At 52.2% G+C, this 22,717-nt stretch overlaps 1 protein-coding gene across 2 annotated transcripts in view; it reads left to right on the top strand.

Annotated features, from left to right (window-relative positions):
* Window positions 1-7,412, top strand: part of Ccdc12 (coiled-coil domain containing 12) — a 43,531-nt gene extending 36,119 nt beyond the window's left edge. The window contains exons 3-7 of one of the 2 annotated variants that reach the window (XM_005006843.4): window positions 4,747-4,826; window positions 6,113-6,174; window positions 6,333-6,367; window positions 6,889-6,965; window positions 7,052-7,412. In XM_005006843.4, the coding sequence (XP_005006900.1) occupies window positions 4,747-4,826; window positions 6,113-6,174; window positions 6,333-6,367; window positions 6,889-6,965; window positions 7,052-7,134 (337 nt within the window). In that variant the 3' untranslated portion in view covers window positions 7,135-7,412. Of the gene's footprint in view, window positions 1-4,746; window positions 4,827-5,714; window positions 5,905-6,112; window positions 6,175-6,332; window positions 6,368-6,888; window positions 6,966-7,051 lie in introns of those variants that run through there. The other variant, XM_063261073.1, reaches the window with a different exon arrangement.
* The last annotated feature ends 15,305 nt before the right edge of the window (window positions 7,413-22,717 follow it).

Raw genomic sequence — 22,717 nt, 5'->3', positions numbered from 1 at the left:
TGGCCACTGTGGAGAGGCAGCAGGGTCCAACTTGATAGTGGCCACCAACATGGAGGGGACAGATGGCCCAAGGTTGCTGGCACAAAAGTAGTAGCCTTTGGGTTCGCTGCACTGTCCTGCTTTCTGGGCGTCAAAGCAGGAAGACCCCAAAGCATGGCCTGGCCTCTGCTTCCCTGTGCCTGGGGGACAGCGTGGACGGAGCACGCTGCCCAGTTATGCAGCCCTGCCGTCCTCTGCCATGGAGGTCAACCTCATCATGACCCCTCTGTCTGTTTCCTCCTGGCTGCTCCATTGGTTGATGGGGTGTAGGAATCAGAATGCTGATTACTTGAGAAACTCTGTAGATGACATAAAATTGAAGAAAGTTAAAAAACTTCCTCCTGTGAATTTTCTGTTACATGATCAAAACAATCCTTTACATAAACATATTTTCAGTGCTTATATAATGATCCACCTAATGGGTATAGCCATTTGGGGAAAGATTGTATTGATTTTTTTTTTTTTAAAGTCAAGGCCTCACCCTGTAGCTCCGATTAGCTTTGAAATCGCTGTGTTGCCCAGGCTGGTCTTGAACTCTAAAATGATCCTCCTGCCTCAGCCTCCAAGCAAGAGGATTATAGATGTACACCATCACCCCTGGACACATATTATGTGTGGGTACCTGAGGAATTCAGGTAGTTCAGAATTGAGACAGTCTCCAGCAGTGCACAGGGCAGAGTACTTTCCTCTGCTCCCACTTTCCAACCTTGGGGCGGACTTTTTAGCCCCTCCCACAGGCTATGTAGGGGCTGGAACCTTCTGGTACTTGCATGCTCTGCTCCCTGTCTCATGTCCTTATCCTGCTCCTCTCAGTTCCACATTGTAGTCCTAGGAGGGCATCTGGTAGCTGTGTCCTGGTGTAGCAGCTCTAGGATGGGGCGGCCTGGCTGGCTGTCTTGTGTACCTTCAGCTGTAGCTCCTGGAGAGCTGGGGCTGGGAGCCCTCACATGCTGTCATCTACCTCCAGCGTGGCCTGGGCCACAGGAGGAGCTGTGGAGCTGGATCCTGCTCTGCCCTGTGCAGGTCTGTCCTATCCCCACTGCTGCGCAGAGAGCTGCAGAGATGAGCAAAGCCAGCCAGGCCCCTTGGTCTCCCCATGTGTGCTGCGGAAGATGTGGTCTCTCCGGCGTCTCTAAAGCACTGAGGGTCCAGGGCCCCAGCACCTCCTCCCTGCACAGCCTCCTCTTCACTCCGAGATGGGAGATGGAGCCAGCACCGGGTTCCTGTGGCTCCTAAAAGTGTCAGGTGTCCATGGCCACCTGCTTAGCACAGGCAGCTTCAGCGTTTCCTGGCTGGCCTACCTGGGCTAGGGTGGTGGCCTGCGTCACTGGCCTGGGTGCCCCTGGGGCCGTGCCCTGCCCAGACTCACAGTGGTAGCAGCCCCAGCTGCTGTAAAGGGCAGATGTGAACCCAAGGCCTTTCTGTGTTTGGTGCCTTTTCTTTCTTATCTCAGTTCTGGTCTTTTAGGTTTAATCACCCCCTTTCCTTCCTCTTGTTAATTATATACTCTTCTCCCTTTCTTTTAGTAGTTTCATTAGACATAGGAGCCTATACCTTTAACTTAGCAAAGTCTAACAAAAGCAGTAGCACTTTCCTCACTGCCCATACAGCGCTAGGCCTCAAAACATTGGATGTCATTTATTTCTCTCTTTTTTGGTGTGTGTGTGGGTGAGACAGGCTGTCTCTGTAGGTCAGGCGGGTTTTGAACTCTCACGATCATCCTGCTCAACTTCCTGAGTGCTGGGAGTATGGTTGTGTGTCACCACATGCACTGTCTCCTCTCTGTCTTGAATTTTCTTTTTTTGTTTTTGGGGTTGGTGTTGGTATGTTTCTTGCCATGTAGTTTAGGCTGGCGTTAAACTCACTGTGTAGTCCAGGTTGGCTGTGAACTCGGAGCAATCTTCTTGCCTCAGTTTCCTGAGTGTACCACCATGCCTGGCTCTGTCTTGACTTTTTTGTCTTGCAGGCGTGTGAGCGAGATTAGAAGTCTTGTGTGGTGTTTTATGTCCCTTGTACACTTCTCAGATGGTGTTCCACTGTTTCACGGTTTTCACACATTCCAGTGAGAAGTTGGCTGTCAGTCTTAGCTTTTTTTCTTTGAAGGTTGAGTATTTCTCTTTGGGTTTTGTTTCTTTTTTTCTTTTTTAGTAGTTTGGAAAGAACTTGCCTAGGCATGCTTTTTGGGGGGGATTTACAGTTTTCTTTAATCTATGGTTGTGATTGATGATTATTTCCTTCTTTAATTCTGCCTGGTTCTTTGATTCCGTAAAATGTTTTTAGTCATTGTCTCCTTGAATATTAGTACTGACATTCTAGTTATATGTGTGTTGGTCCTTCCCTCATACTTCATTGTGTCTTACACGCTTTGTGGTTTCCACTTTAATTCTTCTGTGTCTCAGTCTGGATGTTTTGTGGCCTGTCTTATAATTCACTGTTTTCTTCACCTATATCTAAACTGCTGTTAAGCCCATTCACAGAGCTCTAAAATTTGGTTATATATTTTAGCTTTGGAGTTTCCATTTAATTAGTCTGTTTGTGTGTTTGCTTGAGACAGAGTCTTCTTGTGTAGTTCCGGCTGGCCTCAAACTCATAGCAATCCTCCCACCTCAGCCTCCTGAATGCTGGGATTATAGGAATGTGCCACCATGTCTGGCTCCAATAAATTAGCTTTTACAGCATCTGGTTCTCTGCTAAAATTATCTTGTGGTCTGCTTCCCTGAACCTTTGTTAATTATGATTATTGTAAGTTTCATTTCTGATAATTCCAGCATGTGTGTCTCTTGTGAGTATATTTCTGCTTAGTTTTCCTCCTGTTTTGATTGACTCCTGGACGTTGTGTATGAAAATTTCTGGAGGTAACCTGAGGTTCCGGGTCATTTACTCTCTTCCAGTGAGAATCTACCTTATATCAGAGCCCTGCTCCTTGATCACCCTCTGCACCTTTCCCTGGTGTCATGAGATTGCAAGAGGCTCAGGTTTGGAGCCACTGCCTGTAAACAGACAGGTGGTCCAAGTGGGGAGAGGCCTGGTGTCACTTCCCTTATCTCTGCCTGGGTCTGAGCCTTGGCGGGGTGCATCTGTCATCAGTCTTGCTAAATTGTTTGTAGAAGAGGGGTTGACTCTGGGCTCCATTTTGGAAAAGCCAGGCCCCTAGTAGAGTCCAGTGCTCCTTTCCCTGTGTCCCCTACCCTTCAGCAGCCAGTTAGCTAGGCATCTGCTCTCAGGAGAGAGCTTGGACCTGGCGTCACCTCCGTACTTACAGGTGGGGACGCCAAGGCCTAGAATGTCAGGTGTCCCTGACTACATGCTGTGGGGCTGCTGTCTGCCTTGTGGCCCGGCCTCTTGCCCCCCACGCCCTCTGGTTATGTCCTTCCTGTTTCCAGCAGAGTGAGCCCGAGGCTGGGGTTACTCACAAAACCTTGAGCCAGGTTTTTGCCTCACTAATCCCTGGGACTTTCTTCCTACGCCCAGTTCCTCTTCCTCTTTCTCCCCACCTGTTGCTAGCCTTACTTTCCCACCGTGTACCTCTGCTCCGGCTTGCCCCAGGCTACCCCAGGTGTTAGCAGGTCACGTCAAAGCATGCTGCAGCTGTTAGCTGGACTTCCTCCCTGCTGCCAACCCTGTAGTGACCTCCTTGATGCCACACAGAGGGTCAGCTGGGCCCCGGGGGTGGGGAGTGCTGGCGTGCTGGTGCCGGAGCTGGAGGCACTGCCACTGGTCACTGGCCTTGAGGCCCAAGTCCCCTGTCTCTGTCTGGAGAGCCTCATTCTCCCCTCTTGTCTGGACAGAGGGGTCATAGGAGATAGAGAGTGGGTGGGAGCCAACGAGTGTCTGAGGAACCCATGGCCAAGGGCCTAAGACAGGAGGTGAGGGGGTGAGGAGCACCTTCTGCAGCTCCTGGAGAATTTGCACTCACTGCTCTGTGAAGTGACTAGGGCCTGTCCTCTCTGGGGCAGTCCTGTGAGTGTGCATGTGTGAGGGCCGCTATCTGCTGAGCCCCCTGCTCGGAGAGAGGGGGCCAGAAGCAGCTGCAGGCCTTGCCTCTGTACACAGGTGGGGAATCCTGCTGGAATTCCAGAGGCCTCTGGTGGGGGCACTGGTTGTGCTGGGTGTTAGACGTGCCCTGGCCATGCCTGCCCCTTGGCCTCCCTGGCCACTCCCCACAGCTGTGGTGGGGTCATCCTCGAGTATGCTATGTCCCTTTGCCCTGTCACTTCCTCTTGCCCTCCTTCCATGTTCCTGCCAGCTGTAGCAGCCCTGCCACTTGTGGATTCCCTTCCGGCACCTGTCCCCACATCACTCCACCTCACACTGCCTCGAGACTTCGACCTAGCTCACCCAGACCTTATCCACTAGCACTCAAGGGACTGTGAATGTTGGCTTCAGGATGCAGGACTCTTGAGGAGGGGCTGGGCAGGGAGGACTGCCCTGTGACCATTGGCTTCCAGTGCAGAACTAACTCAGCCCGAGCACACACCCAGCCATGGTCTCAGGTGGGCAGTCCCTGAGTGAGACCTCGGCTCCCATGCCTGTCAAGTGGGTGCTATGTGGCACAGGCTGGACCCCTGGAGGGGCTCTAGAGAGGCCAGAGGGGAGTCAGGGAGCAGCCTCCTGGGTGGGTGTGGGCACATTGGCTCACAGGTCATGTGGGGTAAGCAAGACTGCCCTGCAGGTGACTCATCTCTGCCTCGCTCTCTGCTGTCACAGGGAACTCAGGCTGAGGAACTACGTCCCAGAGGATGAGGACCTGAAGAGGAGGAGGGTACCCCAGGCCAAGCCAGTTGCAGGTGGGCAACTGCTCTCTCAACCCCTAGGCCTGCCTCCAGCAGCATCTCCTGGCAGGTGCCCATTTGGTCTTCTCCAGGAGGCTGTGAGGAGCTGGAGTGACCTCGGGGCCCCTGGAGTGAGGAGCAGAAGTGCTGCGGGCAGGGCAGGGTCCTCGGGTCCCCAGAGCCATCAGGGTCCCCGGGGGTCTAGGGTCTTGGAGCTTACAGGCAGGCAGGCAGGCAACCCAGGGTCAGGGCGTGGCTTCTCCCAGCTTTGCTGTGGTGTGGGCAGCACAGCAGCCAGGGCTTTGGCCAGCACATGTGCCTGCCAGGGCCTCCTGCTCTCTGGCCCTGGACTTGATCTTTATTTTGTTAGCAACTTTTGGCACTACTGGGACTCAAACCCAGGGTCTCACATGCTAGGCAAATGCTGAGCTGTCTCTCCTGGCCTATTTGGTTATGTTTCTTTTCTTGTTGTTTGGTTTTTTGAGGCACGATCTCGCTATGCAATCCAGGCTATCTTTGAACTATGTAGCCCAGACCGGCCTTAAGCTCATGGCGAGCCTCCTGCCTCAGCCTTCTGAGTGCTGGGATTACATTCGGTTTTGTTACCAGCTTTTAATGGCACAAGTAATGAATGAATAGACACATTCAGGAGCCACTCTGCATAGGAGGCTTACTAAGCCAGAGCCAGGCCTGGGCCCCAGCCCCAGTACTGCACAGTAGGTCCCCTCACACCTGGTGTTCAGCCACCATGCAACTTTCGCGTTTTTTACTCCATGCATTTTGATCAGAAGTCTGGGGTGGTACTGGTTGTTTATTACTTGACAAGCAAGCTAGAGCTTGTGGTTGCCGACTGCAGTGACTAGCCGCCCTTCCCAGGTCCCTGTGCCCCCGAATCTGTTACAGACCAGAGGAAGGATCAGAAAGGGCTGAGGAGCCGACCTGGACTCAGGACCAGGAAAGCAGGGGGCGCCAGGGGCCTCGTGCCTGGTGCACCTGTCTCTGACTCCATGGAGACCTTGTCAGTACACTCAGCTGGGACAGGAAGAAGCCCCGTGGCTCCAGACTGATACAGAGGAGACCCTACTTCCTGTGTATCCAGGCAGTCCTCCGCTGTGGGCAGACGGCGGCTACAGGTGCTGGTCTGGGTCCTGTCAACTCCAGCTTGCAGCTCTCCACAGTCCCTTCTGTGCCTGGTAGCACCCAGGCCGAGGGAAGGCGTGGGACCTCTGGAAGTCACCGGTAGCCTTCCTACGGGGCCACGCCTTCCTGAGCGGCCTGCGCTGTCGTCTTGTGCCCTCTAGTGGAGGAGAAGGTGAAGGAGCAGCTGGAGGCCGCCAAGCCTGAGCCCGTCATTGAGGAAGTGGTGAGTGCCCAGCAACAGGTGTCTTTCCTGGCTCCTCCTGTCCTGTGCTCCCGGTCCATCCTTCCTCCTGCTGCCCTTTCTCCTATTCCTGCCTTTTGTTCCCTGTCGCCCTATGTCCCTGGGGCCCTTCCACGCTGATGCGCATCTCCTCCCCCCAGGACCTGGCCAACCTGGCACCCCGGAAGCCTGACTGGTGAGTGTTGCTGCAGGCTGGGGTGGAGGTGCAGGGACCTGGGGATGAGCTCTGAGAGGGCTGTGAGAAGCCGTGATGGAGAAACGGAGGCAGCGTCTGTCCCTGCTCCTCTCTTCCCCCACTTTCCCGTAGATCAAGGTGCCCACCCTCAGGCCCCAGCCCATAGAGTTGCTCCCACTGAGCCGAGAGGGAGAGGTGGGAAGGCGCTGGGGTGGGGACCCAGGGCTCACCCTACCCTGGGTGTTGTCCCTCTCCCTTGGGATTCCAAGAGGAAAAACTGCTGTGAGCAAAAAGCCTCATAGTCATGTGTGCGCCTGGGAAGCCTGGGGCCTGGGAGAGCAGGCTGAGTCCTGTGGGTGCCCAGGCAGAGTCACCTCTGTCAGTAGCCAGGAGGCTCCCTGGCCCGAGGAGGTGCTGCCCCCACTGGGTTTCTGAGGGCCCCCAAGGAGGGCAACATAAGTCTCCTCCCAGTGTGGCCCAGTGCAAGTGCCCCCACCCTCTCACCCTCTCTCTGGCTGTAGGGACCTCAAAAGAGATGTGGCCAAAAAGTTGGAGAAGCTGGAGAAGCGGACACAGCGGGCCATCGCCGAGCTAATTCGTAAGTGCAGCCAGCAGTCTGTACTCTGGCTCTCAAGGTGCTGGCCAGGCCAGGGCCCTTCTCCATCACCCATCTGCCTCTCCCAGGTGAAAGGCTGAAAGGCCAGGAGGACAGCCTGGCCACTGCTGTGGATGCCACCACCGAGCAGGAGGCCTGTGACTCTGACTGAGGTGGCTGCTACCTCCTTGCCTGTGACTCCGACTGAGATGGCTGTTGCCTCCCTGCCTGCCAGGCCAACCTGTAGATGGCCTCTGCAGGTGAGGCCAGATTAATGTCACCCTGGATCTTAGACAGCCAAAGCAGGCTCGCTGGGGCTGAGGCCTGTGGCTAAGGACAGCTCTCGTCCCGAGGGTCCCTGCCTCCTGAGCGGGTATGCCCACGCCCCTATGTGTGTCTGTACCTGAACTTCCCCCAGTCTCAGAAGTAAATCCCTATGTGCAGCAAAAACTGTCCGGTGTGTCCTGGGTGCCGGAGTCTGGCTTTGAGACAGGGTGGCCATGAAGGCAGACTATTCCTGGGGAAGGCCAGAGAGTCGGGAGATCCTCAGCTGGCCGGAATCGTTGCCCACTGGTGGTCTCAAAGCGCTTGGTGCCAGATGGGCTACATCCTCTTGGGACCTCTCATGGGCCGGGGCTTTGCCTGGTGTTCCCCCCTGAGCCTCGTGGATCCCAGTGAGAAAGGAAGAGACTGGGAGGCCCTGCAGAACTGCCTGGGGCCACTCCAGACTCAAGACCCCACCTGCTGAACCCCCAACAGCCCCTCTCCCTGCCCACTCATCAGCTGCCCACTCACCAGGCTCCCTGGTGCATCTGCTAGAGGCTGGGGCCCTGGCCTGAGCCCTTGCTTGGGGACCTAGAGTCTCCTCTGGGGCCACCTCCTCCTGGGGGCTGCACTCTGGAATGTTCCTTAGGTTCCCTGCCAGCCTCCTGCCAAAGCTGCCCGGTGTGTTCTGCCCTTGGTACTGGATTCCTGGACCTTTGGTGCAGCTCTGGCCAACAGCGCTGGGGCCCAGGGCCGGGGCTGGAACGGGTTATGTGGACATGGGGTCAGCACACCCACATGATGATCAGACCCGCAATAGGGACCCTGCAGCAGCTCCTCTGCTCGAGGAGAAGCAGGAACTACAGCTGCTAGTGAGGGCTAGGTGGCAGCTCCCTCCCTGGGCCGAGGAATGAGCCAGGACCAGTTCCCACAAGGGACGGGGACTCCAGGAGCCCGTGGAGCAGAGCTGCCTTCCTTCCCTAGGATGACAGGGTGGAAGGGCTCCCTGCACATGCTGGTGCCACGGGACGCAAGTCTGGCTGTGGAAGGGCTTGGATAGGTGGTGACAGAGAACCAGGCACTGCTTGGCATCAGCTCAGGCCTCAGGGTGGGGCTGTCCCCAGGATGAGGGCCAGGGTCCTGAAAGGTACTCAGGGTATGACCCAAGGTCCTGGTGGGGAGGCAACCCTGTGAAAGAAGAAAAAGGTGAAAACCGCCCTGTGTGGTGGGCTGAGAGACAGGAACTGCAGGACACAGGTGGAGTGCCAGGGCCTCAAACGATAGCCAGCAGCCAGCAAGGGCAGCATTTACATCCATGGAAATGGAACGGCAGCATCCTAGAATGAGCTTTAACTACTTCCTTAGCAGATAAAAGAGGGCCTGGTCCCCATAATTCAGGAGCAGGAATTAGACATAAAAAAGAATTCATTAGGAACCTTGGAAATGAAGGATGTAACTGTTAAATGCAGGGAGTATAGCTAGTGCAAACACCTTGGAAATCAGTGTGGAGATCCTCAGCAAACTGAAAATGGAAATTGCGCTAGACCCAGCTATTCCCTTTCTAGGTGGCTTCCAGCAAGTGTGAAGGACATCATATGGCAGTGGCCCATGCACACCCCCGAGTGTAGTTGCACCACTCTTAGTAGCTGAGCCTCGAACAGATGGAGAATGGGTTTCGCCCACAGGGAGCACTGCTCTGCCATAGGAAGGGTGAACCTGGGTAGTCTGTGGGAAACAGGTATTGTGTGAAATGAGTCAGACGTGCCAGCTTAAAAGTTGCATGGTTTCTCTTACATGGGAAACCCAAGCTATAAAAAGCAAAATGAAAGATAAGAGGAAGTAGGGATTTCAATCTTTGTAAACTCGAAAGGGACCAAGAGATGCAAGGAGGGGGAAGGCGGGGCTGGGGACAAGAAAAGAATTGGGATGTGTCAGAGAAACAAACGGAATCCTTGTGTGCTGCAAACGTACTAATAAAAATTAATTCAAAATAAAAAACAGGGGCTGGGGATTTAGCTCAGCGGCATAAGCGCCTGCCTTGCAAGCAGGCAGTTGTGAGTTCGATCCCCAGTATTGATAAAAATGAAAAAGACAAAAAATAAAATAAAAATAAAAAATAAATTCTTCTGGAGAGTGGAGTAATGAAGTCAGAGTGGAGTGATGAATTGGAAGGTAAAGCTGGGGATGGACACCTGTATCTGCCAGGACAATCAAACTCACGACCTTGAGCTTGCCAGGCAGGCCCTTACGCCACTGAGCTAAATCCCCTGCCCAAAAAGTGTTGAGTGAATAATGACAACAAATACTTTTTAAATGCAGCAACCAGTGGGCTGGGGATGTAGCTCAAAGGCAGAGCACTCAGCAGCAGGCACGAGGTCCTGGGTTGAACCCCCAGCACTGCAAAAACAAAGCAAAGCTCAAAAGATCACTTGTGAAGGGGCTGGGGATTTAGCTCAGTGGCATAAGGGCCTGCCTTGCAAGTGTGTGGTCGCGAGTTCTATCCCTGGTACCGGTAAAAATGAAAAAGACAAAAAAAAAAAAAGATAACCTGTGAAATCTCCAACTTACAGCTAGGCTGGTGCAGATGCTGTTGGTTTAGGTGGCTCTCAAAGCCCTCCAAATTCCCGAGGTGATGCTTACAGAGAAAGGAACATAAAACACGTTAGTTCCTTAATGATTTCAAACTTCGATTGGCTTTGTGCCACAATGTGTAAGTCTTTTCTACCACAGAAATGAATACAGCAATAGGCTGGCAAGAAAGTCAGGAACCCATGCCTTGCGGGCATTTGATAAACTAGGGGAAACTGAGCATTGATCTTGGGGTCTTCAGTGTCTTGGGGCAGGACACCCCGAGACCTGTGCAGAACCCAGAGGCCCAGCCCAGTGAGAGCCCTGCACAATGCTGGGTGGTGCTCAGAACATGTGCACCTGTGTCGGAGGACAAGCTGAGCCTAGCCACTTAAGAGACAAGCGCTCCTTGCTTTCGGGGCTTGCACAGGAGAAGCCGGCGCCAAAGACAGTGTTCCAGGAGTGCAGTGGCCACAGATGTCTGAATGGAAATGCAGGTTCTATTCAAGTCTGTCTCCAAAGAATTCACACTGGTACCACTCAAGAAAAATGAGCGACTGTGAGTCACGGACGACAGGTGTGCTGTTCAGTGGCAGAGAGCTTGCCCAGTGTGTGTGGGCCCTGGGTTCCATCCCAGCACCGAAACAAAACAACCACCACACTGAGAACCTGGGAGGCTGGGCATGGTGGCACACCCCTGTAACCTTAGCACTCTGGAGGCGAGGCAGGAAGATAGTGAGCTCAAGGTTTGCCTAGGCTGTATCAGAAGTTCAAGGCCAGCCTGGATGACATAGCAAAAACAAAATAAGCAAAGCAGACTCAGATTTCACATGTTAGAATTAATAGTTACAGCTTTTTGAGACAGGAGCTCTCTGCAATTTGGGCTGGCCTTGACCTCACTTTGTAGCCCAGGCTGATCTTGAACTTGCAACAATCTTCCTGCCTCAGCCTTCTGAGTGCTAGGGTTACAGGAGCACACCACTATCCTGGCTTAATTGTATTTTAAAAGCTTTTTGCATTTCTGGTACTAAGGATTGCACCCAGGGTTTTTGCGCTGAGCTGCATTCTGGCCCTTTATTAACTTAGGGTCTTCTAAGTCTTGCCCAGGCTGGACTCCAGCTTGTGATCCTTCCTGCCTCAGCCTCTTGAAGTACTGGGATTATAAACATGCCTGGCTATTGTGCACTTTTGTATGTTTATTCTGTCAAGAGGCAAATTTATTTAAAGTTCTTTCACACTATCAGACATCAGTTGCTGCATACAAATTACCACAAAACTCAGTGGCTTAAAATAAATGTTTATTATCTCAGTTTCTGTGGGTCCGGAGACAGGAAGTGGCCTCACTGGGTGGTCCCAGCCCGCTGGCTGTGAGGTGGCAGACTCCTGAGGACCTGGCTGCTTGGTGGACTCCCTCCCCGAAGCTCCCTCAGCTCCCTCAGGGCTTTTGCAGGGAGGCCTCTGCTGTGCACACCCAGGGGGCCCTGGGGGTGGTGCCGGAGGCAGCTGCCTCCCAGATGGTGATCCTGGGGTTGGGGGCTGGGAGCCTGGCTGGGGGAGTGCTGGCCTGTTACATCCCGCCTCACGGTGGGGTGGGGGTGGGAGTGGGGGGGTGTCATCCACCCACCTCTTAATTTACCACTGTAAACACACCGGGGTCCTCTTGAAATCCTTCCTCCTCACCCCCACCCTCACTCATCCCATCCTTCCTGCTCTAGAGTCTTCTTTCCTGAGGGTCTTTAGTGGACTCCAAGCTTCTCTCTTCTGGGGAAGAGCGGTGAAGGAGGTGGATGGGAGCACGCTGTAATGTTATGTGACAGAAGTTGCCATAAAAAGTTCATCAACGGAGTGTTATAAAAATACAGCGAACGTTAAAGTTTTTATTACTGTAAAAGAAACATTGCTGTTAATCTCCCTCAAAATACACCCCCTGGCTTTGAACACATTTATCCCATTATTCTTGGCACTGTCTTTCACTGCAATAAATTTTTATGACTATTTTTTATATTTTTCACTAAAATAGCTTCTACAAATCAGTAAAAAAAAATCTTGAGCAAAAGAACTGCCAACAGAACACAGCTAATTAGAAATAAAAGTGATTCTGAGCAGCAGATGGAAGCGTGTGGAGCCAGGGACACAGCTCAGCGGCACGGTGCCCACCTGGCAAGCTCAAGGTCCTGAGTTCAATTCTCGTACAGAAAAAATAAAACACATTGAGCATTAACTTTGATCTTGAACAAAATCGATTGCCAGTGCTGTTGGAAAAGGCCTCTTCCACACTGGCACAAGGAGAGAGGGAGACCCAGGGCCTCCCTAGCACAGACTGCCCCATTTACACAGTGGTGAGAACGGAGCCCAGGACAGTCACTGTAGCCCTGGAGGTGGAAAAAAAAAGCTTCAAAAACATTATCACTATTAAACTCACTGCTGAGGGCCAGGGATATAGCTCAGTGGCACAGGGCCCATCTGGCAAGCTCGAGGTCGGGAGTTCGATTCCCTGTATCAAAAAACAAAACTAAACAAAACAAAAAACAGCCACTGCTGAAACCCCGCAGTGTCAACCAGCACAGCTCCTGGTGTCAGCATAGCTGGCCTGAAAGGAAATGTCCAACCTAGAGACAGCCCCTGCAGAATGTGTTAGCACAAAGACTGCGGGTTCTGTCACCCGCAGGCTGTAACAGGAAGAAAGTACACTAAGGGAAAATTAAAATTCAGAAGCTGCTGTGGTGCGGTTGCACAGATCTGTGAACATGCTAGAGCCTGCTGAACACTCTGAACAGGTGAGTTGAGCAGGGTGTGAGGTACGTGCCTGTCATCCAGCAATCCGGGAGCCAGAGGCAGACGTCACAAGTTTGAGCCCAGGCTGGGCAACTTGGTGGGACTCTGTCTCAAAATATAAAATGCAGAAAGGACTGGCAAGGTGGCTCTGCGTGCAGGCGCTGGGTCCGTGCATCACTTTGAAAGTAGCTGAGGAAAAGGTGGAGTAAGAATAACGTGTCCCAGGGAAAGCCGAGGGACCAGGACAGGATGATTGAATTCAAAGACTTCAGTGACTACAGTTATTATTGATGGCCACTTTCTCTTTGGTCTTTATTTTTCTGCATGGTGCCTTCCACAGTGACCATTGGGCAGCAGGTACACCTGTCCAGTCTTCTCTAGGACGGAAGGTGGGGCAGGAAGAGTTGTGTGTCTGTGACTGAGTTCCTGGAGCCCCAAAATCTGATGTTGGGATTTCTCCCATATGGGGAAGCATGGATAGCTGAGCTTCCTGCATAGTGTTTGTATTGAAGGGTAGGTCCCAGGCCTTTCTGAAAATTCTACAGGAGAGGGAGCAGGGAGCAGTAGTGATTTTTTTTTTTTTTTTTTTTTTTTTGAGGTGGGTGTCGCTGTGCAATTTAGGCTGGCTGTCTTGAATCTATTATGGAGCCCAGTCTGGCCCTGCACTCACCATGATCCTGCCTCAGCCTCCTGAGTGCTGAATGCAGTGGGCCCTGAAGGCTGCTTTCTAGATCTCCTTTCGATGTTTTGTAAGAAGAGAAACCTAAACCCACACAGTGAGCTTGGAAGTAGAGGGGTTGGGGAAACAAGAGAAAGCAGAGCTGGCTGGAACAAAGTCAAGCAAGGGAGACCAGACACAAGTGTCCCTAACCACTGCCAGCCAGCTTCGCCGCCAGGGCCAGGGGTGCCCAAAGTGCTGTTCATGGTGGCACTGTGCACACCGAACCAAAACCAGCATGCAGTGATGCGTAGACCGTGGTTCTTGCCATGCCTCACTTCACACTGTGAATGAGCCATGGCCTACACAGCATGTGGACAGATCTTGAAAGACATTAGGCATGGGGGAATGTGAGCCATCCATGTGGTGCTCCCCAAACTGTCAGAGTGTAGCAGCAGACCAAGAACGATGGGTGTGCAGGAGGGTGTGTCAACCTCAGATTTGTAGTTGGCTCTGTGTTTGGCCTTGAAATACTGATAATATCCTTTGTCTTGGTTTGAATGATGGAAATTCATTTTACTTACATATTCTGGTCTATGTGCTGTGTATCGCAGGGGTTTTTGTTGTGTTTTGGTTTTTTTAGAGCACCTTTACTATAACTAGTTTGAATAATCATCCAGATTAGAACATTGAAGGTAAAGAGAAAACTCATACAAGCTACATGTAAAGAATAAAAAAGGTTATTGATGAACAGTGGGTACCAAAAAACAAACCTTCCATGTAGGTCGAGAAACTGAATGTCAACCAGCTGAATTATGTTCATACTAAGACAGGCACTTAGAGGCTTATGACACTGTTCACTGTTCACTAATCACTCTTTGCTGAGAAAGTTACCAAAGGATGTGCTGCAGAAAGTACAGGGTGGGACCAGGAGACTGATATGAGAAGCAGTGGTGCATGTGGCAAATAACGCAGCTGGCCCTGAAACAGAGATTTATTTTTCTTGTCAATTCCAAGACAGTAAGTACAGTGGCTGCCTGAAGTTACCAGGTGTAAGTTCCTTCTGTCCTCCCAAGTTTCTGTCCTTACTTCCCTAAGGTGGCATCTGCTGCCCTGCAGGACTGAGCAGTGGCCGGGGGAGAAAGAAGGAGGTCTGACCTGCTAAAAAACTGACTTCAAGTTCCGTCCACTAACGGGCATCCCTTGTGATGGGTTCCCTGTGTCCCAGGGCTACCCCTGGCTACAGCGACACATGGAGAGCAAAGACATTTTAGGTTGGGTATTTTGCCACTGTGATTGAAATAGATTCTGTGGGAAAGAAAGAGGGCAGGGAATGCTGGGCACGTGGCTAACAGAGCTATAGGATGCAGGAAGATGTGGTGAACACAGAGAACTGCTACGTTTTGGGACAATTGATAAAATTGACAACTGTGGCCAGGTGTGGGGGCACACACCTGTAATCCCAGCACTCTGGAGGCCGAAGCAGGAGGATCCTTGCAAGTTTGAGATCAACCGGGGCTACAAAGTGAGCTCAAGGCCAGCCTGAACTGCATAAGGAGACCCTGTCTCAAAAAGACAAAACAGATGACCTGGGCGTGGTGGCTCATACCCGTAATCCCAGCACTTGGGAGGCTGAGGCAGGAGGATCGTTGCGAGTTTGAGACCAGCCTGGGCTACAAAGTGAGCTCAAGGCCAACCTGAACTGCATAGAGACTCTGTCTCAAAAAGACAAAACAAACAAAAACCCAAACCTGACAAATGTCCAGTGAGCTGACAGAGAAGACAGATCATAAATATGAAGCATGAAATAAGGGTATCATACTTCACAGACACAAAAGGTGAGCAAGGACACTAAAGTACCAACAAAAATGGGACAGTCTCTTAAAGTACAAACTGCCACAACTCACCCAAAATGAAATAGATCATTCGAATAGGTCTGAAACCTGGAAGTTGAATTATAACTTTGAAATCCTAAAGAAGAAATCTCTAAATGCAAATGTTTCATTAGAGAAATGATGGATTTAAAGATGATTCCTATCAGAATCCCATAAGACTTGTCTAGATATAAATAATAAAGTTACTACAAATAAATAAGGTTATTCTAAAATGTATATGTAAAGGATTAATGATAGTTAACCAAAAGGAGGAGGAGCCCCTCGACCCATTTCAAGACTTACTGTACAGCTCCAGTAGTTAAGATTGCAGTTCTGGTGGGCAGAGGGATCAACGGGACAGTACTCAGAGCTAGCGGACGCAGGCTGTGCAAAGCAAATCTGAGGAGGGAAAGGCAGTCTTTTCCACAAGCAGTGTGGAGCAGTTGGGTATCTGTAGGTGAAGAATAAACACATTCACAAGCCTCAGGCCTTCTATAAGTTAACTCAAAGTCTATAGTAGATTTAAAAGGAAAGTCATTTAGAAGACTAGAAGGGAGGAAACTTCCAAGACCTAAGACTGAGTGAAGAGTTCTTAAACCCAGGGCCAAAGCACAGTCTATCAAGGAAAAACTGATAAATTTGACTTAAAAACTTTTGCTCTCCCAGAGACCCTGTTAAGAGAATGAAAAGCAGACTGAAAAAATACTTGCAAACTACATAACTTATAAGAGAGCAAGGTGGAATACATACGGGAATGCAAAAGAAAATTACAGCAGAATCAGGCACCTATTTGAGCAGCCAAAATTAAAAAGCAGCAGTAATACCAAACACTGGCAAGGATGTGGGAGAAACTGAATCTACTCTGTGTGTCGTCACTGGGAATGTAAAATGTAGTGACCATGCTGGAAACATAGTTTGGCAGTTTCTTTAAAAAATTGTACCACCAGGTCCCAGCACTCGAGAGGCCGAGGCAGGAGTGTTGCCATGAGTTTGAGGCCAGCCTGGGCTACATAGCTATTGTAAACCCAAATATCGAGTTCCATCATGCAAGTATTATAATCCTCTTTCTAGTTTTCCTCACAATCCAAACGATTATAATTGTAATCCCATTGAGACGTTATTGGAATCCTAGCAAGTTAATTCCAATCTACCACCACCAATCCAACCCATGGCGAGAGTAAAGACACCAAGACGTGTTCCAAGTTAAGGGTAGCCAAGGGGTCCCAAGTCCAATCCTCGTGAGGACATGCAGACAAAGGCCTGGATCCTAGGCCTCTCCCAGCATTTATTATCTTGTGTAGAAAGGGGAATGGCTCAGGGATGAGTGATAGGATGTTGGGGATTACTAAGTAACTTAAGCTGGCTGGCCAGGTGCAAGAATGGCATCTGTGTAATTTGCAGAAATAAAGATATGCAGAAGGATCAATTACATAACCCAATTATGTAGCAGTGGAATTGTTTTGGGGGGCTATGGCTTCGGTTTCTGATATGCAAACTCTTTTGCCCTGGGGAGTCATAATCTCTTATTTTAAGGCTCTACCCAGTTGACATTCCCATAGTTGCTTGCTCTAATATCTCACCAGCTCAATCCTGTTGTGGAGAGCACCATGGAAACAGGACTGTCTGATGGCTACAGACTGCATACACCTTGGCTAGCCTTATTTGCAATGCTCAGAGCCAGTTAAAGAGAGAAGGAAATATCCTAGCCAGCCTTTCACATATCAGTATAAGGAAATGAGTCTCCAAGAAATCAAAGTCACAGCAACAGTTCTGGATTCAAAGGGAGTCACTGGAGTTGTCTCCCACAATAGCGAGAAGCTGTCTCACACACGCACACACACACACACACACACACAAAATATACTTCATAATCCATAATTACATCCTTGTACATTTATCCCAGAGAGATAAAAGCTAGTAGTTACATAAAAACCTGTACAAAAATGTGTATAGCAGTTTTGTCTTTAGTTACCACTTGCCAGGGATAAAATATCCTTCAACAGGTGACTGCTTCCACTATGGTACATCCTTACTATTGAATACAGCTCAGCAATAAGGGGGACCACGTACTGATACGTGCTTCAGCTTGGGTGAATCTCAAGACCATCATGCTCCAAGAAGGAAATACCAGGGGGTGTCATGCTGTGTGACCTGTTTCTGTAACTTTCTGGAATGGCAGGATTATAGAGACAGCAGATCGGTAGTTGCTGGGGGTTTGGGCTGATGAGGACAGGTGTGACAGCAAGAGATGATAGCTTCCAGGAGACCTTTGGGGTCTTCGTGGTGGTGAAGTAGTTATGTATTTTGGTGGTGGTGATGGTTACACAAAGGTACTTCCTGGATAGAATGGACTAGAAGCACGCACACATGACCCGTGTCTCTTCCTGGTGTGGATGCTGCACTGCAGCTGTGGAAGATGTGAGCTGGAGGATGGGGTGAGCGCTACTTGGGACCTCTCTGTGTTCTTTTAACTTCCTGTGATTCTATGTTTTAAAAGAAAAAATGTTTAAAAAATATAAATGGCAAGCAAGGAAACTGGAGCACCAGGATATAGTGTGCTAATAATTTTTTTCTTGTCTTTTTTAAAAAAAATTTTTTGGTACCAGGGATGCATACTTGCAAGGCAGGCACTTATGTCACTGAGCTAAATCCCTGGCCCTTTTCGTGTCTTTTTGAGACAGGGTTCAGGCTGGCCTTAAGCTCACCTTGTAGCCCAGACTGGTCTCAAATTCACAACGATCCTCCTGCCTCAGCCCCTCACCACACCTGGCTAAACTTGCTAATTTTGTTCATTTTGTTTTCCTGGAACTCAAATTTGGGGCCTTATGAATGCTACTGGGAAGTTGTAAGAGGCAGGGCCCTGTGACAGGAAGTCAGTGGGGTGGGGGTATGGGGGTATCCTAGAGATGTGGGGTTCTGGTGGTCATGTGGTTAGCAGCTCATGGACTGGCACCTCTGCTGGAAGCCAAGATAAACCTTTCCTCTTTTTTTTTTTTTTTTTTTTGTCTTTTTCCTTTTTATCGGTACTGGGGATCGAACTCACGACTGCCTGCTTGCAAGGTAGGTGCTTATGCCGCTGAGCTAAACCTCCAGCCCCAACCTTTCCTCTTTTAAACAGAAGTCTCAGGGATTTTGTTACAGTAATGGAAAGCTACCTAAAACAACACGTTAAAATATGTATGGTTTCTGGGTTTAAAAGTAAGACACAGCAGCCATTCAGGAGTCCGAATCAGTGGCAGTGGTAGTGGTGGTGAGGGTGGGGTTTAGTTTAAAGTTAGTCTCAGTGAGTCCTGGTATTGCAGGAGAGGCATGGACAGCAGCAGAACAGGAAAAGGGCCCACTGGTCCTGAGATCCAGGCTCAGACTAAAGGTCAAGATCCAGTGTCTGCCAGGTGTGGAGGCACAGGCTTGGAATTCCAGCACTTGGGAGGCTGAAGCAAGAGAGTTACCTTGAGTTGAGACCAGCCTGGGTGACATAGAGAGATCTTGTCTCCAAAAAAAAAAAAGACCTAGGGTCAGAGGGCAGGGAGATAGGGCCTGGGGTTCATCTTGGGTATGATGCACACCCATATGTACCTGGATGGCAGGGCTGGGCCTCCTGGAGCAGGCAGAACCTGCCCAACACAAGGCCTTGTAATCACGGTGAGGAGCAGTGGCCTTGCAAAGGGTGCCAACTTCAAGCCGCACGCCCCAGTTCTACCCACGCTCTGCTGCTCTGCCTCCCAGGTCCGTGGATGAGATGCCCCTTGCCTACTAGCATCCTCCCTGGGAAGCTCTGGGCAGTGTCCAGGGCCTGCTGTGGCCCTGCCCCCCCTCTAAATTGCTGGGACAATCAGTCCCTGACATGTTCCCAAGAGGTAACCTTGTTCTGGGTGCTGGTCCAGGTGCAGATGATGCCCCATGACATGAAGACAGCACTGCCTCCCAGGAGCTGGCCTCCTGGCCCTCCGTTTCCTTTACCTCACACCTGCCCAGAAAACCTTATCCCCACCCCACTGGGGCCAGCTGCTGCCTGGCTGAGGTCCCCTGGGGCTCCTCAGAGGCACCCAGCCATGTAGTAGACGCTCCTCACACAGCCACTGGGGGGCAGCATGGGACACCCGCCGGGTGCACGAGAGAACAGGTCAACTCATCCCGTGTGTGTGCTGTTGGCTGCTGAAGAGGGTCCGTAGTGGGCACGTCACCCCACTTCATGTGTTGCATGTGGGTGGCTGGTCGTTAGATGGTCCATAGTAGGGTCTGGTCCAGCTGCACTAGAGCAGTGGCAGGTGCCGTGGCTGGGGGAGGGCTGGTTCCGGTTACCTCGAGGTGCTAGGTCTGGGTGGGGGTCTCGCATGCCTTCTCAGTGCCAGGGACAGCCTGGCCCTGTTGGCTCACCCCTCCTAGGACCTCAGAGGGCCTGCATGTGCTCCATGCTGCATGCACAGAAGCCCTGGATAGTGGACCCCCTGTGGCTTGGCTTGGACAGCAGCCCTCGGCCCCTGGATTTGCCCCAAACATCTGCTCTATGGAGCCCCACAAATGGGCTGGGCGTAGAAGTGGGCAGCCCACAGGGCACGTGGGTGTGCATGCTGGGCCCCGAGGCTACCTCCTGCCTGTTCTTGGACCTGGCCTTGGGCTCCGGTAGTCGTGGGCTGGGCAGCATGTCTGGACTGGGTTTCCCGGTCAGCCTGCCCCCTCTGTACGGATTTACTGGTTCTTTTTCAATGTTCCCATTACTCAGGCCTCTAGTGGGCACCAAGACAGAAATAAATCCCGCAAGGCTTCCCAGCCAGAAGCCGGGAATCTGACTCCCCCTCGAAGGCCGGAAGAGGCCCCTACATGGTGCATGCCAGACCACAGTGGTTCACACACTCCACGTGGCCATGCCCCATGTGCACACGCATGCACATGCATGTCTGAACACTGCCCCCAGGAACATCTTACATATACACACAGGAGCTCTCGTGAACACACCATTGCACTCAGGTTTGCCCCTGCACAGCTTTGCCTTCCACATACACACATGCACACATGGTATACACACAGCCCTCACATGCATACACACTTGTGCACACACGCCCCGGGGTTCTGAGTCCTGCTCTCCTGAGGGTTCTTGTGGGCCAGATAAGTGGGCCAGGCTGCAGCCTCATGGGAACACAAGGTGGGGCTGCCAGGGCTTCTGAATTTTTCAGAGAAGCTGGAAAGCTGAATTTTTGTGTGAAATACCCTGATTTTTAAATGTTGGCTCAGGATGTTGAAAATATGGCGAGGGCCAAACCAAATGTGTCTGGGAGCCAAATTCCACCCACAGGCGGCATTTGCAGACCGTGGGTCCACACACACACACACACACACACACACAGACAGACACACACATGTACACAGAAACACACACAAATAGACACGCCAGCAGTCACGCCCTGAATATGCCCATATATACAGACAGATAGATGCAGATATGCAGGACATGCAGACATGGAGAGTACGGAGGGAACAGTGTGCACAGACATAAGTATAAGCACAAACGCAGTTCGTGTGTCCTGCGGATGCACACACACACAGGCTGACAGCATGCGCAGCCTGTAGCTGTGGGCCAGCCTGCTGGGCAGGCAGAGTGACAGTGTAGCCACGGCTACCCCTCCCCCAACTACTGGAGGGTGTGGGGATGAAGGACGGAAGAGCTAGCACAGGGCCTCATGGGCCAGGCCCAGGAGGGGTGGGCTGCGGTGGGGGATGGGTTGGACTGGATGTACAGGGGCTGAGAAAGGGACATGGGATGCAGCCTGAGCTCACCACACCTTCCTGTTCCTGGGAAGCAAAGCCTGAGGAGCCCTGGGGGGGGGGAGGCATCTATCTTCAGAGCTTCCCACAGACAGGACATCCCCTTCCCCCCCCGCCCCCCCCCGCCAGTGGCTCTGCCTGCTCCCACCCTGCTGTGCCTGGTCTTGGGCCCCCCAATCCCAAGGCCGAGGATGCACGGGGTGGCGGGGCCTTGCCTGCCCTCCCCTCACCCATGTGGGAGGAAGGGTGTCACAGGCCTGGTCTCCTATCTTGCGGGCTCCAGTCCCTTTGCTGCCCAGAGCCACCCTGAAGGTGCTGACTCCAAGCCCCTGGGAAGGGGGATCTGCACACCCCTCAGTGTCCACACCTGTGTGACCGTGCTGCTGCAGAAGGAGGCAACCTAGGGACATCTTGAAGGACAGGGACCCTGTCTAGGTTGCTAAATCCCAGCCTGGGGACTTAGGTGAAGAAGCCGAGGCCCAGAAAGCATAGGTGGCTTCCCCGGACCACACAGCACGCACCCTAGCCAGTTGGGCCAGGGCTGCTGTGGACTCTAGAGTCCCCTCCCCCAGGCCAGGCCACTAGTGCCCCCAGCTAAGGCCTGTTTTCACTGGCCATGGTCGGTCCTTACCCAGCTGACCCCTCGGGAGGCTGGCAACATCCACCTGGAGTTGGCTGGGGAGGCACCCAGGGCAGGGAGCTGGACCCGACTCGGCCTGTGTTCCAGAGCTGTCTGTCCTCCCGCACAACTGGAGCCTCTGAAGCCACCCTCAGAAGTACTAGGGACCTAGCCCAGGGCCTCGTTTATGCTAAGCAAACGCTCAGCCATGGAGCTACATCCCCAGCCCTCCATACTGTTCTAAATTACGAGGCAGGCTCTCTCCGTGATTGTCCTGCCTCAGCCTCCAGCACAGCTGGGATTACAGGTGTGTACCTCTTTTCTCACAAGCACAGCAGAGGCTAGATGCTCTCAGGGCCCTGGGGCAGGGCTATGCCCTCTCAAACACCCCAGAGCAGGACAGTCCTTTCAGGTCCCTGGAGACAGTGGGGTCATGGCCTCCTTGAGCCCCCAAGAGCTCGGCTTCCTTCCCCCTGCTGGGGACTCCTCTGTCTACCTTCCAGGTGAGGGTTGCATGTGGGGTGCTTGCCACCCCGCCAGGCTGGGCCCCAGCTCAGCCCTTGGGTCCTTGGAACTCAGCCTCTAAGTGGAGGCTGCAGGCTGGCTCGCACCGCTTGAGGTGGGGCCTGTTCCTTCCAGGGGTCCTTCCCCAGCAAGCTGTTGTGGGGCTGAGGAAGCACAAGGACCACAAGTTCGAGGCCAGCCTGAGCAATTTAGTGAAAGCCCATCTCAACAAACAACTCTACCCTGTCAAGTTCCTTCTCCTAAGCCTGGTGTGGGAAGCTGGCCAGAGGAGCAGAGCCCATCCACATCCAAGGACAGGTGGGGGCTAGATCGGGGCCCCCTGGGGAGCGGGGGTCTCCTGGCACCTTCTTCCTGCCTGCCACCACCCTGTCCAGCTGGTGTTTACATGTTCCCTGTGGCTTGGCTGGGCCACAGGGCCTTGAAGGGAGAAGTGACCACCTGGCTCCAGCCACTGCTCAAGGCAAACAGGGTCCTGAGTGCCCGCCAGGGCTGCTGAGGGCTCCCACTGCCTCCACCAGCACCTGGCCAGCCCAGCAGGGTGCAGGGGCCTCAGCGTGCAGGCTGGCCAGGCCGCGCCTGGGTCCCTCTCACTGAAGCAAGGTCCAGACCTGTCCCGGACATTCCATCAAGGGTGCCCCCTCTGAAGGGGGAAACCTGGCCCTGGCCTGAAATGGGAGGTTTTAAACCAAAGATGATAAAGAACTCAAAA

The sequence above is a fragment of the Cavia porcellus genome, unplaced genomic scaffold (genome assembly GCF_034190915.1).
Source record: "Cavia porcellus strain 051 isolate PalLab524CR breed Dunkin Hartley unplaced genomic scaffold, mCavPor4.1 scaffold_14, whole genome shotgun sequence".
Lineage (NCBI taxonomy): Eukaryota > Metazoa > Chordata > Mammalia > Rodentia > Caviidae > Cavia > Cavia porcellus.
The sequence above is the reverse complement of the archived record's forward strand: the minus strand, read 5'-3'. Positions and strand labels throughout refer to the sequence as shown.